The following is a 15,240-nucleotide window of genomic DNA, read 5'->3' as shown; positions in this document are numbered from 1 at the left end:
AAAAAATATTTTTGTAATAATAATAGCCTTGAAGATCTGTCAGTGTGGAGGTGGACATCTCTGAATTGCTCCACATTTTCAAACTCTCAGTGGTCATTGGTGATATAAAAATAAGGCTGGAGCACATGGTTTCAGCAGCCAATCAGAGCCTAAAATTTACAGAGTGCCCCAAAATTCCACTATGCAGGAAACAGGGAACTATCTGATGATACCAAAATTAGATTTGAGATTCAGCTCAGTCTGAATTGAGATTGGCCAGTCAGAAATGTATCCATATTTAAAATTAACAGAATAGAGAATAGAGTGATAGGCAAGCTGTTTCAGTGAATTTGTAATTTGAATTTTATTTTGTATGTTAACCCCTTAAGGACCAAACTTCTGGAATAAAGGGGAATCATGACATGTCACACATGTGATGTGTCCTTAAGGGGTTAAAGGGACACTATAGGGATCTTTTCCCTTCATAATAGGGCTTCCCTGAAAAACATCAGTTTAGTTTGAAATTATTCAAACCAAATCAAAATTTTAAACCAAACCAAAACATTTTCTACAAATATTCTTATGATCCAAAACATTTCAGAAATCTGAATCCAAACAATTTGGGAAGAACTGAACATTTTTGCTTTGCACAAGTCTACTTAACATGCCCAAGACTTGAAAGAAATGTAGTATATTCTTTATTTAAAAGCAAAAACAAACATACCAAAACAGACTGAATAATGATCAAGACAGGGTAAAGAAATATTAACATGCTATAGGATTGTGCATTTCTGAGACGCTTTAAGGATATATGCAATGTATAAGAAAAACTCACCATGTTCACAATGATAGCCATAGAATCCGTCATCACAGCTACACGTGTAGTTGTTAATTGTTTCAACACATTCTCCGTGGTCACCGCATAATGTTGTGTCACATGAAGCTGCGTCAGAGTAAAAAAAAAAAAATGAAATTATTAAAAAAAAAATTTAATAAACCTTTCTTATTTATATTTTACTGAACAAATACTGATAATACCAATTTCTGCATGGATGGGCATATAATGCACATTTGTGGGTAAGTGCACAGGATTAGGTTGTGGACCTCAATATGACCAAAATGCAATAGATAATTCTATATAATTGGCAAACATGCCAAACTCAGCAGGACTATCACAATATGGGACCAGTTTTACACTGTGTTAGGTTTTATCTCAGGTGTTGGATACACTATAGATGCACTAGTTGATATCGTAACATTGTTGATTTGGTGCAAGAACTAAAAAGGTGCTTTGTGCAGCCACCTAGATGTGGAGTCTGTTGTCGTGGAACACGTTTTAGTTTTACACTCAGGTAGGGCACTGGTTTTTAAAATTGCATTGTGGGTATAATTGGCTAAATTTTTCAGCAATTTTTTTTAAGACTGAATTCTTCTAGTCAACATAAAAAGGTGAGCTTCTAATCATGTGACGGATGATTTAATTAGCCCAAAAAACATGGTGTAGGTGCTTTACCACCCAGTCCACTAATTCCATTTTGAAACTAACTGGTGGTCGACTTGTTTAAAGCAATATGCAGACTGTCAATGGGCAATTGAGGAAAACATTTAATAAATTAACAGTGGTTCACTAACAAAGCATCATGTTTGCAACCAGCTCACACTGTTCAGATCTGTCTCTGAGTCTGCTTGTCTCTAAATACCTAGCTGAAATTGTATAGGATGTATAGGGAGAGGTATTAGCAGTAGAAAGAGGGAAGTTCTCATGTCATTGTTCAGAACACTGGTGATACCTCACTTGGAGAAAGTTCAGAGAAGGGCTACTAAACTGGTTCATAGATTACAGGATAAAACTTACAAGGAAAGGTTAAAGGATCTTAACATGTATATGTGGCAGAACCACTGCTTGTTTAGGTTCCCAGCCGAACAGAACCAGTATTCTTGATCCGAACCAATACATGGACTAGACAAACCTAAAGAGACAAACGCTATAAAAGTTGCTGGAAGCCAGAGGGAAATCGTCCGGCAATAGAACCAAGGCAGATCTAATTGCCACCCTCATTAAGGACGATCTGCTAAGCAGCGATTCCACAGAACCACAGCCGGAGGGCGAGAAGGATGCCCTTGAGAAAGAAATGGCCCGACGCCTGGCATACTATGGAGAAATCCCCTCGGCAGAGATCCATACCAAGACCTTCTCAGTGACACAAGCATACCTCTTGACACGAGGAAATGGGGCGAACCCCGCACAACCCCACAAATGGCAGGCGGGAGAGGTGTCCCCTGGGGGTCCTGCAGCTGCCGAACAAAAGCCCAAGTTGCCCTACAACACTTTTAAAACGTTTGCTGAATCAGAGGAGGGCATTGATGACTTTCTGCAGGATTTTGAACACCTCTGTATATTGCATAGCATGGCCAAAGCAGACCGGGTTCCCCTTTTGGCAGGGAAGCTCACGGTGAAGGCTGCAGACGCCTACCGGTCCATGCCCGACGATGAGCTGTCGAGCTATGCCATGGTCAAGCAGGTCCTGTTAGCGAGGTATGCATTGACCCCGGAGGCATACCGCAGGAAATTTAGGAAATCAAAGAAAGGGGAAAAGGATTTCCATGTGGGGTCGGCTTGCCGTTTGACAAGGGCAGCCCAAAACTGGGTACACTCACAACAAACCAAGTCCCCAGAGGAGATCCTCCAACTGTTCCTGCTGGTGAAGTTCTACAATTGCTTATCCACCGAGGTGCAGGACCCAAGGACAGGGTGAAGGACCAGCACCCCAAGACTCTGACAGAAGCAGTGCAGAGGGCAGACAAGTACATAGATGCCCGTCGACCTTCCCGTCCCGCTACCAACTACCGACCTCCGGTACATCTACCCCCCTGTTCCCTCCAGCCTAAACAACCTCAAACCGAAGCCTACTGCCTCACCTACAGCCCCAGTTAGCACCAATCCGGACAGCTATCCAGTGCCACTACTGCCTCAAAAACGGGCACGTGAAGAGGGATTGCCATCAGCTGAGGGTCCGGCCCCAATGCATCTGTCCAGGCCCCCCTCATGCCCTGAGAGTCGCTGCCCACTGCCATACGCTCCAAACCCCAACGAGGAAGCCTGGACCATCCTGCACTAGTCAGACACCGACAACTGGTTAAGCTGAACTGGCGCACCGTACAGGGTCTGCGAGAAAGTTGAGCCACACTGACCATAGTGCAACACCAGCTGGTCACAGAGGATTAGAAGACAGGGGCAACTGTCGCTTTCCGTGTAGCAGGGAGAGCCATTCCATCTCGACTGGGGCGCTGGACAAAGGATGGTGGAAGTCGGCCTCATGAACAACCTGCCAGCTGGTGTATTGCTGGGCAATGACCTGGGCCAGCTAACGTCCACTTAATTGCCCACTACCGACCCCAAGGAGGCCTACCGGTGACAACCCGTCAACAAGGCCACACCACCCAGGACGGCTCACATTCCGAGGCTCTGGTAGCCACCACTAACCTTCCCCTTGCCCCGGTCCCCTTGCCTTGGGATACTCCTGCTGAGTTTGGAGGGGAAGTAGTCTCTGACCCGTCGCTTCAGCCTTATAGTGATTGGGTAGCCACTAGTCATACTGGGTTGGAAGGGGAATGGTTTTGTGACGAGAGCAATCTCGCCACATTGCATTGGAGAAGCCTGGTTGCCCACCTGCTGCCTTTGGACTATGGACCAGACTTTTAAAAGACTTATTTTCCCTGCAGAAAGGCTTATTCGTGCCTTTCTGCCGGGGTGTTCGGTAGATTTTATCTACCGAACAAACTACCGAAGGCGCGACCACCCGGGAGCTGGAATGTGCCACCAATTGACCACCCTGAAGCTGCGGTTAACCGCAGCTTAATTGACGAATGAAGGGTGGTCTTTGTTCGTTTACCGAACACGTGGCGGTGGCCATTTTAAAAGTCCCGTTCGGCACTTAAACTATGGAACTAAAAACGGACACTTATTTGCACGATCACCGCTGAGCTGTCCGCCGCCTGGTTCCTGTTCGTACAGTTTAACGAACACATGTCCATTCGTTTTTTTATTTTATGTGAATGTGTTAACCCAGATAGCTATGCCATGGAGCCCATTCGTGTAGTTAAAGACTTTGGCTCCATGGCAATTGAACTGTGTGTATAGGATGTGAGCGCTATTCGGTAGTTTTGTGCGCTCAGATCCCAGCTATCTGGGGATATGTGTGTGGCGAAACCAACTTCGCCACTGTGAACTGGAGAAGCCTGGTTGCTAGCCTCCTGCCCTGCGACTATGGCCCCTGGACATATTTGGGGCATATTGTATTTTATCGTGCGACTGCTGGTCCTTTAAGAACTGTCTGGGGACCTATTGAGACTTTGGGTAACAATACCCTTTAAGACTATGGCCCCTGAAAACGTATGGACTTTTATTGGTGTGTATGGCCCTTTAAGAACCGTCTGGGGACATATTGTGACTTTGGTGAACAATGCCCCTTTAAGACTATGTCCCCAGACCGGTAAAATAACTTGTTCCTGGCTTTCCCCCACTTGGTTCAGTAAATAGGGCTTACTGAACCAAGTACCACACAGGCGGACCACCCAGAAGCTAAAGTGTGCAGGCAATTTACCTCCCAGGCTGTGAGGTTACTGCCGGTCAATTGCACGTGGCGGCGGCCATCTTGGTTTCCTCGAATGCGGTCAGCGGTGTATGCTAAATATTCTGTGGAACTGAAATCGGCTACACATTCTGCCGAACACCGCTGACCCTTACCTTCTCCCATACGGAACTTGCAGCTCCAGAGACTAAGTCCCGTTTGAAATGGGACTTAGTCGTTTTTTCGGCATGAAATTGACCGACCGCACAGCCCAAATCTATGGAACTGTTTTGGGCAGGAAATTGTGCTTGCGGTCGGTCATAAAGGACTTCCAGCTAACTTTTGATCCACTGGAGGGATTTGGCTGATTTTTGGAAGTGTTTATGTTTGATGTATGCTGAGTCTGAATATGCAACTTTTATTGAAATTGAATGTATGGTTTTAAAGTTACAGTGTGTGTGTAAAAACTGTATTTTTATTGTATGTAATAATTGGTTTAACTGTTAATCTAAGGGGAGGAAATGTGTGGGAGGTACATCCCTGTGATTGGTTAATTTCATCCTCCCCCTGGGAGTGTCCTGTATGTACTTGTTTGTAATAAAAGCCAGACTGGGTGTCCCAGTCCTCAGTTCCTGTTTTACCCTCAACTTGAGTCCTGTGTCTTATTGGGGGAACCGGCTACAAGGGATTGCTATGCTAGGCATATTCCCTTGCTATAATCACTGAGCTCTTGTAAGAGCTTGTTCCTGCTTCATTCTGAAGGGAGATAGCTGCAGCCTGCGGTGCTTATGGTGTCTGGTGGAGTGCTTGGAGTCCTCTGGAAGCGCTAGGAGCATCTTTCAACGGAGGTACCCAGTCGGGGTGCCAGTGGATCCGTTACAATGTGACATGTCTGTGTTTAATGTATAAAATGTAACTTTGTGTATTTTATGGTGTTTTACTGTCTTTGTGTTCCCACGTGTATAATGGTGATTTGCCTCTGTCCTGGGAGATAATTGAATTACTTCTCAATTATCTCTAGGGCAGAGGAGAGGAAGCCAGGATGCATTGTGGGAAAGTATGGTGACTGTATGTCCTAAAATGATGTATGTCTGTCTTTTGTTACAGTTTTGTTACCATCTGGTCCCCTAGGGGAGTGTCCACCAGGTGGGAGACCTGCATAAATACTGGGCGGGTAGCCCTGAGTAAACCAGACCACTGCTTGACCCTCAACACGGAGCTCTGTCTCGTCTTTGGGGGGATTCACTGTATGCTGTTAGAGAGTGATTGCCAGGAGTGTAAGCCGCTTGGGAGCTTTTCCTGTTCGTCTGCTAGCAGCTATTCGTGAGGTTCCGGTTCTCGAGTTTAGAGTGCTACCTTATTCCCTTGTATGCAGTTCGGGAGTTTGGTGCATTCACTTATATTCAATTCGGGAGTTTGGTGTTCTACAGTAGCTGCCTTTATATATGAAAGGGGAATATCGCCTAAACGGATTTTAACCCCTTGTCTGCTGAAACGGTCCGTTACAATTGGTGGCAAGCGACGGGATCGTTCCTACAGCCAGAAGGACAGCTACAGGAGACACCATTTCTCTGGATTTTACAATTTGAGGGCAACGCATGTCTGAGTACAGCGACCCTGACAGCACCAGGATGGAACCAGCAGTGGAGTATGATGAGTGTGCCATGGATAACCGAGATGCAGTCCGCAAAGGCATCTGGTACCAGGCACTGGGTATTGTGGAGTACCAGCGGGACAAGAGATTCCCTAAGGAAGACCAGCGATTGCAGAAGCGAGTAGCCCTGCGGATGCCCTTCCTGGGAGAGCAGCCCCTGGAGGAATGGGTGAGGAAATTGGAACACCTAGTATGGCAGGAGATGTGGCTAGAAGATGCCTACCAGGCACTCTGGTGGCATGGGGCACAGTACCTGCCCTGGACAGCCGAGCATGACAAGCCAGAGGGAGAGGAGTTTGACGGTCCTGGCTTGTTATGGCAGTCGTTTTCAGAGCCCGAGTTTGGGAGCCCTACACAAGCCCGGTTCAGTGATCTCTTTGAGTGGAGGGAGAGCAGGTATGACTGGGACGACACTCATGAGATTGAGCAAGACCTGGTCCACCTAGTGACCCGAGAGATGGAGCTGGAGCAGGGCTACCAAAATCTGTTCCACTCCAGTGAGAAGGCTCAGCAGGGAAGCGGAGACCCAGATCCAGACCCATTCAGCTGGGCAGATATTGCAGAGTATTACTGGGAAGAACCCCAGGTGGCCGGTAGAGATGGGACCGTGGTCTCTCCACCGGTCCTGCAGGGAATTGGGAGCCCAGTCTCCATTCCCCAGCGGCAGTGTGATATGCCGGGAATTGGGAGCCCAGTCTCCATTCCCCAGCGGCAGTGTGATATGCCGGGAATTGGGAGCCCAGTCTCCATTCCCCAGTGGCAGTGTGAATTGCAGGGAGAGGAGAGCAGCGTCCTCTCTCCCTAGTGGCAGGCTGAGTTAAAGGGGGCAGAGGTAGTTGTTCCTGCCCTCCAGCAGCAGCGTGATATGCCGGGAAGGCAGTGTGAAGTGCAGGGAGAGGAGAGCAGCGTCCTCCCTCCCCAGCGGCAGGCTGAGTTAAAGGGGGCAGAGGTAGTTGTTCCTGCCCTCCAGCAGCAGCGTGATTTTTTGGGAATTGGGAGCCCAGTCTCCATTCCCCAGCGGCAGAGTGTCCAGCAGGGAATAGAGAGCCCAGTCTCCTTTCCCCAGCAGCAGGACACTGTATTAGGAGTAGAGACAGTCGGTCTCCCTCCGTAGAGGCTGGAAGTATGTATGGGAGAGGAGCTTGCTACCCCCTCTCCCCAGCGGCAGATTATTAATGTGCAGGCAATAGAGAGCCCAGTCTCCTTTCCCCAGCAGCAGAGTGTCCTACAGGGAATAGAGAGCCCAGTCTCCTTTCCCCAGCAGCAGGACTCTGTATTGGGAGCAGAGACAGTCGGTCTCCCTCCCCGCGGCTGGAAGTATATATGGGAGAGGAGCTTTTTACTCCCTCTCCCCAGCGACAGCTTAACATACCAGGGGGAGACAGTAAGCCCCACAACTGTGCAGATGGGACCGTGGTCTCTGCACTTACCACACAGGGGGTAGGGACGGTCGGTCCTGCCCCCCAGCTGTTTAGCCAAAGGGGAGACAGTCGGTCTCCCTCTCCGGCAGCAGAGCTGTGCATCTAAAGTGTAGCGGAGAGCCGATCTTGCACAGCTATTCTCCACTAGAGATTCCAGTGAGGCTCAGGAACAAGGTGATGTTAAGTCCACAGGCAAGGTTTCCAGCAGGTAAAGTAATACAGCAGTATCCCCATCGCAATCCCAATAACTGGACGACACACAGTTTCAGGAGTAGTCTGACAAGCTTTATTCCACAGTTCCTTATAAAGCCCTCTCCCATGCAAGGGAGGAGGTTCTATCACTTAAGACATTATCCAATCTCTAAGTAGTAACCTCCCACAGATCTCCTCCCCTCCTCTAGCATCATAATCCCCTTATTGTGTACACAGTTTTCCCCGAGTTTTGGATGTACCCTAAATACTTGGGGTACATCCACAAATCCAACATCCCCAGATAGCTCTATTCTGGGGGACCAACATACTTAAAAATTAGCCCATTCGGATGAATGGTTCGTGAGATATGGGGTTCCAAAGATTTGACCGACCGCATGGGTAAAGTATCCGAAAACAGTTCCATGCATTTTGGCCCTGCGGTCGGTCACAAACAAGGGAATGAAAACAGGCGAATTGCCTGTGTTATAGAGCCTGGAGAGGGTTTGAATGAATTCCCTTGTTTATGGGGCTCTTTCTACCGAACGGCGGGTCATTCGGTAGTTTCCATACGAATTTCTGGAAGTATGGAGGTCTCAGCGGTGTTTGCCTAGTCAAGTGTCCGATTTTAGTTCCAGACACTCGACGGCAAAACACCGCTGTTCGGTAGTTTAAGATGGCCGCCGCCACGTGTTTGTTTCCCGAATGGCGGCCACCCAGAGGACAAAGACCACACTGCACTGATTGCCAATTACCTGTTTGCAACATTGTTGCAAACGGTAATTGGAGGCACACTCATTCCTGGGTGGTCTGGTTGTTCGGTAGTTTCATTCCCTTGTTTTATTTGAATGATTCTACCGAACAACTAGAGGAATACAATTCTTTACATACATTTAACTGTCATTATACCCGGATACCATGCTTTCTATACATGTACATACACATTAAACCAGCCATATGACCAAATACACTTATTCTCATACATGTCGTGGGACAGCCCGGTACCAATCCGCTACACTGCTCCCCCTTGCCCACAAGCCGGCATACACAGTCTGATCCAACACGGATCGGCTTGGGGATGTCCGGGGGCTCACGGATCATTTCTCTAAGTCAGTTTGTCTTGACAACCCGTCAGCATTTCCATTCTGCTTACCCGGCCGGTACTGGATATTAAAGTCAAAAGGCTGTAGCGCCAAACTCCAGCGCAGCAGCCTGGCGTTGTCTCCAGCCACCCGGTTCAGCCAGACTAACGGGTTGTGATCCGTGAGCAAGGAAAAGGGCTGTCCATATAAATAGGGTTGTAGCTTCTTTAGGGCCCACACCACAGCCAGGCATTCCTTTTCGATGGCGGCGTAGCTTACTTCTCGAGGTAACAGTTTGCGACTGATGTAAGCCACTGGATGTTCCCCGCCATCGGCCCCGACTTGACTCAGTACTGCCCCCAATCCAAACATAGAAGCGTCTGTGTGAACAAGAAAACGTTTAGTTGGATTGGGAGCTGCCAAGACAGGGGCATTTATCAGTGCATTTTTCAATTGTTGGAATGCCTGCTCACACTCCGGGGTCCAGTTTACTTGGCGGGGAAGGTTCTTACGGGTCAGGTCAGTGAGGGGTTTGGCCAGGGCGCTATAATTGGGAACAAACTTCCGGTAATACCCTGCTGTCCCTAGAAACGCTAAAACCTGGGTCTTAGTCCTAGGGGTGGGCCACTGGGCTACAGCCTCTACTTTGGCGGGTTCGGGTTTTTGTTTACCGCACCCTACTCTATGTCCCAGGTATTGTACCTCAGCCATGCCGATACTACACTTGGCCGGCTTCAAGGTCAGACCTGTTTCCCTTATCCTATCTAGTACAGCTCCGATGTGAGCTAAGTGTTCCTGCCACGTATTGCTAAAAATAGCAATATCGTCCAGGTAGGCACATGTATAGTCCTGGAATCCATCTAGGAGTCGATCCACCATCCTTTGGAAGGTGGCTGGGGCGTTTTTCATCCCAAATGGCATGACCTTAAACTGGTACAAGCCAAATGGGGTGACAAAGGCCGACTTCGGGATGGCGTCTGGGGCCAGGGGGATTTGCCAATACCCTTTACACAAGTCAATAGTGGTGAGGTATTGGCCCCTGGCCATTCTGTCCAGTAACTCGTCTATCCGGGGCATCGGATAGGCGTCAGATACAGTCTTCTCGTTCAATCTCCTATAGTCCACGCAGAAGCGGGTCGTACCGTCTCGCTTTGGTACGAGGACTACAGGAGATGCCCAAGGACTGTCTGAGGGTTCAATCACCCCCAGTTGGAGCATTTCGTCGATCTCCTTACGCATGTTTGCCCGTACCGCTTCTGGAATGCGGTATGGCGTCTGGCGCATGGGTAGTTGCCCTGGGGTCTCGACCCGGTGAGTTGCCAGAGGCGTGTATCCAGGTACATTAGAGAACGTGTCGCGTTTCTCTTCCAATAGTTGCTGTACCTCGATCCGCTCCTGTGGGCTCAGCCGATCTCCCAGCGTAACCTCCCCTAAATCTCCGGACAGCTGCCCATCCCCCAGCAAATCGGGGAGGGGTAAGCTGTCAAACTCTTCCGTGTTAGGGGCACAGATGGCGGTTACCTCCTCAGTACGCTCGTGGTAGGGCTTCAGCATGTTCACATGGAGCATGCGTCGCCCCCCAGTCCCTGTGCAGGGGCCGATAATATAGGTGGTATCGCATCTTTGCTCCACCACCTTATATGGGCCCTGCCAGGCGGCCTGTAACTTATCATGTCGGACAGGTTTTAAAATTAGTACCTTCTGCCCGACCTGAAAGCTACGGTCCCTGGCTCCCCGATCATACCATGTACGCTGGCGGGTCTGGGCCTCCTGAAGGTTTTCCCGTACCGTCTTGGTCAACGCTTCTAGGCGGTCCCGAAAGGCCAACACATATGGTAGGATGGGAGTGCCATCTGTGCTCCGGTCTCCCTCCCAATGCTCTCTAATAAGATCCAATGGGCCTCGGACCCTCCTTCCAAACAATAATTCAAACGGGGAGAACCCTGTGGATTCCTGCGGCACCTCCCGGTATGCAAATAGGAGGTGCGGCAGGAATCGTTCCCAGTCCTTGTGGGTCTCTGCGAAGGTTCGGAGCATCTGCTTCAAGGTACCATTGAATCGTTCGCAGAGCCCGTTCGTCTGGGGGTGGTAAGGGGCGCTGATAATAGGCTTAATGCCACAGATCCTCCAGAGGTGTTGGGTGAATTCTGCGGTAAACTGGGTACCCTGATCCGAGATAATCTCCCTGGGTAATCCCATCCGGGAGAATATCCGCATGAGGGCATCCGCGACCGTCTCAGCGTGGATGTTGGTCAGAGCCACTGCCTCTGGATACCTGGTGGCATAATCTACGACTGTTAAAATATACCGTTTTCCTGACGGGCTAACTTTATTGAGGGGGCCTATCAGATCCACCGCTATTCGGCTAAAAGGTTCCTCTATTATGGGTAAGGGGTGAAGTTTAGCCTTCCTGCGATCCCCCCTTTTTCCCACTCTCTGGCAGGTATCGCAAGTCGTGCAATATCTGCGTACTTCCTGGCTAATCCCTGGCCAGAAGAAACTCTGGGTTAGTCTGTACCTGGTGCGACTAACCCCTAGATGTCCGGATAGCGGAATATCATGCGCTATCCGGAGTAATTCAGCCCGGTACCGCTGTGGTACCACTAATTGTCTCCTCGCTATCGGGTCTAACCCCGTAATCTGTTTGGTTGTTTCCCTGTATAAAAGTTGTTTATCCCAGATAAACTTCTCTCCCTCCGCCCCGGGGGAACCCGTGCCAACCTTGTCCCTATACACCTGAAGCGTGGGGTCTGTTGCGACTTCAGCTACAAATTCATTAGGTGGAGCCCAGGGGACACATTCTAGAGGGGGGGTAGGGTTGCTTACCTGGACCTCCGGCAGTGTGTTGTGGTCCTGGGTGCGGGCCTGTTGTCGGGTGACTACAGGGTTGACCTCTCCTGTGGTGGGTGACTGGGGCTCAAAAGCAGAAGTGAGCCTCCCCAGATCGTTCCCCAATAAAACCTCCGCCGGTAAATGTGGCATCAACCCCACCTCCACTTCCCCTGCCCCCGCTCCCCAATGTAAATGTACCCTTGCTGTAGGTAGCCGGTACACTGCTCCCCCAGCTACCCGGACGGCAACAGTTTTGTTCAGTTTTGCCTGATCTGAAATCAGGTGGCTCTGTACCAAAGTGATGGTGGCTCCCGAATCTCGTAATCCCCGGACTGCTGTACCATTCAGATATACCGTCTGTCGATGGTGCCGTAGATTATCCACATTGGCCTGGACCGGATCTGCCTCGTGCAGTACCTCCCATTGTTCCACAGTAGTAATGGGGACTGCGGAACCATATGGGGTGGTGACTAGGTCCTGGTAGTGGTGGGCTGCGGCCGCCCTGGGTGGAGGTGGGCCTGGACGAATCCAGGTGGAACGGTCCCGTAGCTGTGGGCATTCCCTTTTATAATGTCCCCACTTCTGGCAGTGATGACAGGGGCCAGCGGTGGGTTGTCGGAACCGGGGCTGTGCAGCGGGTGGTGGAGGTGGTGGTAGCGGTCTCGGTGGAGCTGGGGTGTAGTTGTTTCCCCCGAATGTTTTAAAGGTTGCTTTTGGAGCTGCAGGTTTTTGTGACCTGCGTGCATCCAGGTAGTCATCCGCTTTCCTAGCCGCCTCGGTAAGGGAAGTAGGGTTTCTGTCCCTTACCCATTCCTGGACCTCATTGGTTACTCCCTCATAGAACTGCTCCATCAGCAACATTTGTATTACATCCTCCATAGAACGTGCCTTGCTAGCTTGCACCCACCCGAGCGCTGCCCCCTGTAATCGGCATGCCCACTCTGCGTGCGAGTCCTTCTCTGTTTTCTTTAGATCCCGGAACCTCCGCCGGTATGCCTCGGGTGTTATAGCATACCTGGCGAGTATAATTTCTTTCACTTTACTGTAATTCCTTATTTCGTCATTAGGTACAGTCCGATATGCCTCTGCTGCCCTCCCGGTTAACCTTCCGGCCAAAATAGGTACCCAGTCCTCTGCGTTAATTTTATGCAGTGCACACAGTCTTTCAAAGTCTTGCAGGAAAGCGTCTATATCTTCCTCTGCCTCCACATATGTTTTAAAAGCCTGGTATGGTATTTTAGGCTTACCTTCCTGTGGCACATTAATTGCAGAGCTTTGTTCTGGTGCCTGTGTCCTTAGGATGAATTCTTGTACCTCGGCCATTGTCCTGGTAACAATTTCTGTTGGGGGGTTTTCCCCATAAAAGGATAGCCTGAACTGAACCTGCCTCTGGAATTCCGATCCTTGTGGTGTTCCTCCCGGCTCCCTCTGTGCCGGAACTGAATCGCCCTCCATTCTGTACTCTGCCATGAGTTCTGTAACAAGTACTGCTTTCTTCTTATTGCTGGCTTGTATACCCCTTGCCTCTAGGAGGTCCTTTAGCGTGGAGCGTTTTAGCGCAGAAAAATCAATCTCCATCCGTACTCCATTTACGCTTGTTCCTCTGTGAGTTTGGATCCCAGCGCTGCCAACCAATGTAGCGGAGAGCCGATCTTGCACAGCTATTCTCCACTAGAGATTCCAGTGAGGCTCAGGAACAAGGTGATGTTAAGTCCACAGGCAAGGTTTCCAGCAGGTAAAGTAATACAGCAGTATCCCCATCGCAATCCCAATAACTGGACGACACACAGTTTCAGGAGTAGTCTGACAAGCTTTATTCCACAGTTCCTTATAAAGCCCTCTCCCATGCAAGGGAGGAGGTTCTATCACTTAAGACATTATCCAATCTCTAAGTAGTAACCTCCCACAGATCTCCTCCCCTCCTCTAGCATCATAATCCCCTTATTGTGTACACAGTTTTCCCCGAGTTTTGGATGTACCCTAAATACTTGGGGTACATCCACAAATCCAACATCCCCAGATAGCTCTATTCTGGGGGACCAACATACTTAAAAATTAGCCCATTCGGATGAATGGTTCGTGAGATATGGGGTTCCAAAGATTTGACCGACCGCATGGGTAAAGTATCCGAAAACAGTTCCATGCATTTTGGCCCTGCGGTCGGTCACAAACAAGGGAATGAAAACAGGCGAATTGCCTGTGTTATAGAGCCTGGAGAGGGTTTGAATGAATTCCCTTGTTTATGGGGCTCTTTCTACCGAACGGCGGGTCATTCGGTAGTTTCCATACGAATTTCTGGAAGTATGGAGGTCTCAGCGGTGTTTGCCTAGTCAAGTGTCCGATTTTAGTTCCAGACACTCGACGGCAAAACACCGCTGTTCGGTAGTTTAAGATGGCCGCCGCCACGTGTTTGTTTCCCGAATGGCGGCCACCCAGAGGACAAAGACCACACTGCACTGATTGCCAATTACCTGTTTGCAACATTGTTGCAAACGGTAATTGGAGGCACACTCATTCCTGGGTGGTCTGGTTGTTCGGTAGTTTCATTCCCTTGTTTTATTTGAATGATTCTACCGAACAACTAGAGGAATACAATTCTTTACATACATTTAACTGTCATTATACCCGGATACCATGCTTTCTATACATGTACATACACATTAAACCAGCCATATAACCAAATACACTTATTCTCATACATGTCGTGGGACAGCCCGGTACCAATCCGCTACATAAAGGGGAGACAGTCGGTCTCCAGGAGCAGAGCTGTGCATCTAAAGGGGAGACAGTCGGTCTCCAGCAGCAGAGCTGTGCATCTAAAGGGAAGACAGTCGGTCTCCAGCAGCAGAGCTGTGCAGCTAAAGGGGAGACAGTCGGTCTCCAGAAACCAGGCTTCAACCAGACTACTCCCGTGGTAGTGCTGGCATCAGGGCAGAGTACCGCTGGTCTCTGCCCACTCAGCAACCCACTAAGGCAGCCTACCAGTCCCCACACAGCCGTGGTGAGGCACCTGGACATGGACAAGTTTCTCCTCTACCCAGGTGTAGTAACCAGTTATTGTGGGTGGGCTGTACTGCTGTTTCTGTTTTGTGGGTGGGCTGCTGGACTAACAAGGGCACTGACCGGCAGGAGGTCAGATACCCTGTTAGTCTTTTTGGAAAAGGGGAGAGATGCGACGAGTGCAATCTCACCCCATTGCATTGGAGAAGCCTGGTTGCCCGCCTGCTGCCTTTGGACTATGGACCAGACTTTTAAAAGACTTATTTTCCCTGCAGAAAGGCTTATTCGTGCCTTTCTGCCGGGGTGTTCGGTAGATTTTATCTACCGAACAAACTACCGAAGGCGCGACCACACGTGAGCTGGAGTGTGCCGCCAATTGACCACCCTGAAGCTGCGGTTAACCGCAGCTTAATTGACGAATGCAGGGTGGTCTTTGTTCGTTTACCGAACACGTGGCGGTGGCCATTTTAAAAGTCCCGTACGGCCAGCGGTGTTCGGCACTTAAACTATGG

General features: G+C 49.6%; 1 protein-coding gene across 1 annotated transcript in view; it reads right to left on the bottom strand.

The window, feature by feature from the left end:
• LOC134569258 (L-selectin-like) overlaps positions 1–15,240 on the bottom strand; it is a 178,689-nt gene that overhangs the window by 103,467 nt on the left and 59,982 nt on the right. The window contains exon 4 of the mRNA XM_063428173.1: positions 815–922. Coding sequence (XP_063284243.1) covers positions 815–922 — 108 coding nt within the window. The remainder of the gene's footprint in view (positions 1–814; positions 923–15,240) is intronic.

The sequence above is a fragment of the Pelobates fuscus genome, chromosome 7 (assembly GCF_036172605.1).
Source record: "Pelobates fuscus isolate aPelFus1 chromosome 7, aPelFus1.pri, whole genome shotgun sequence".
Classification (NCBI taxonomy): domain Eukaryota; kingdom Metazoa; phylum Chordata; class Amphibia; order Anura; family Pelobatidae; genus Pelobates; species Pelobates fuscus.
This window is presented reverse-complemented; position numbering and strand designations above follow the sequence as displayed.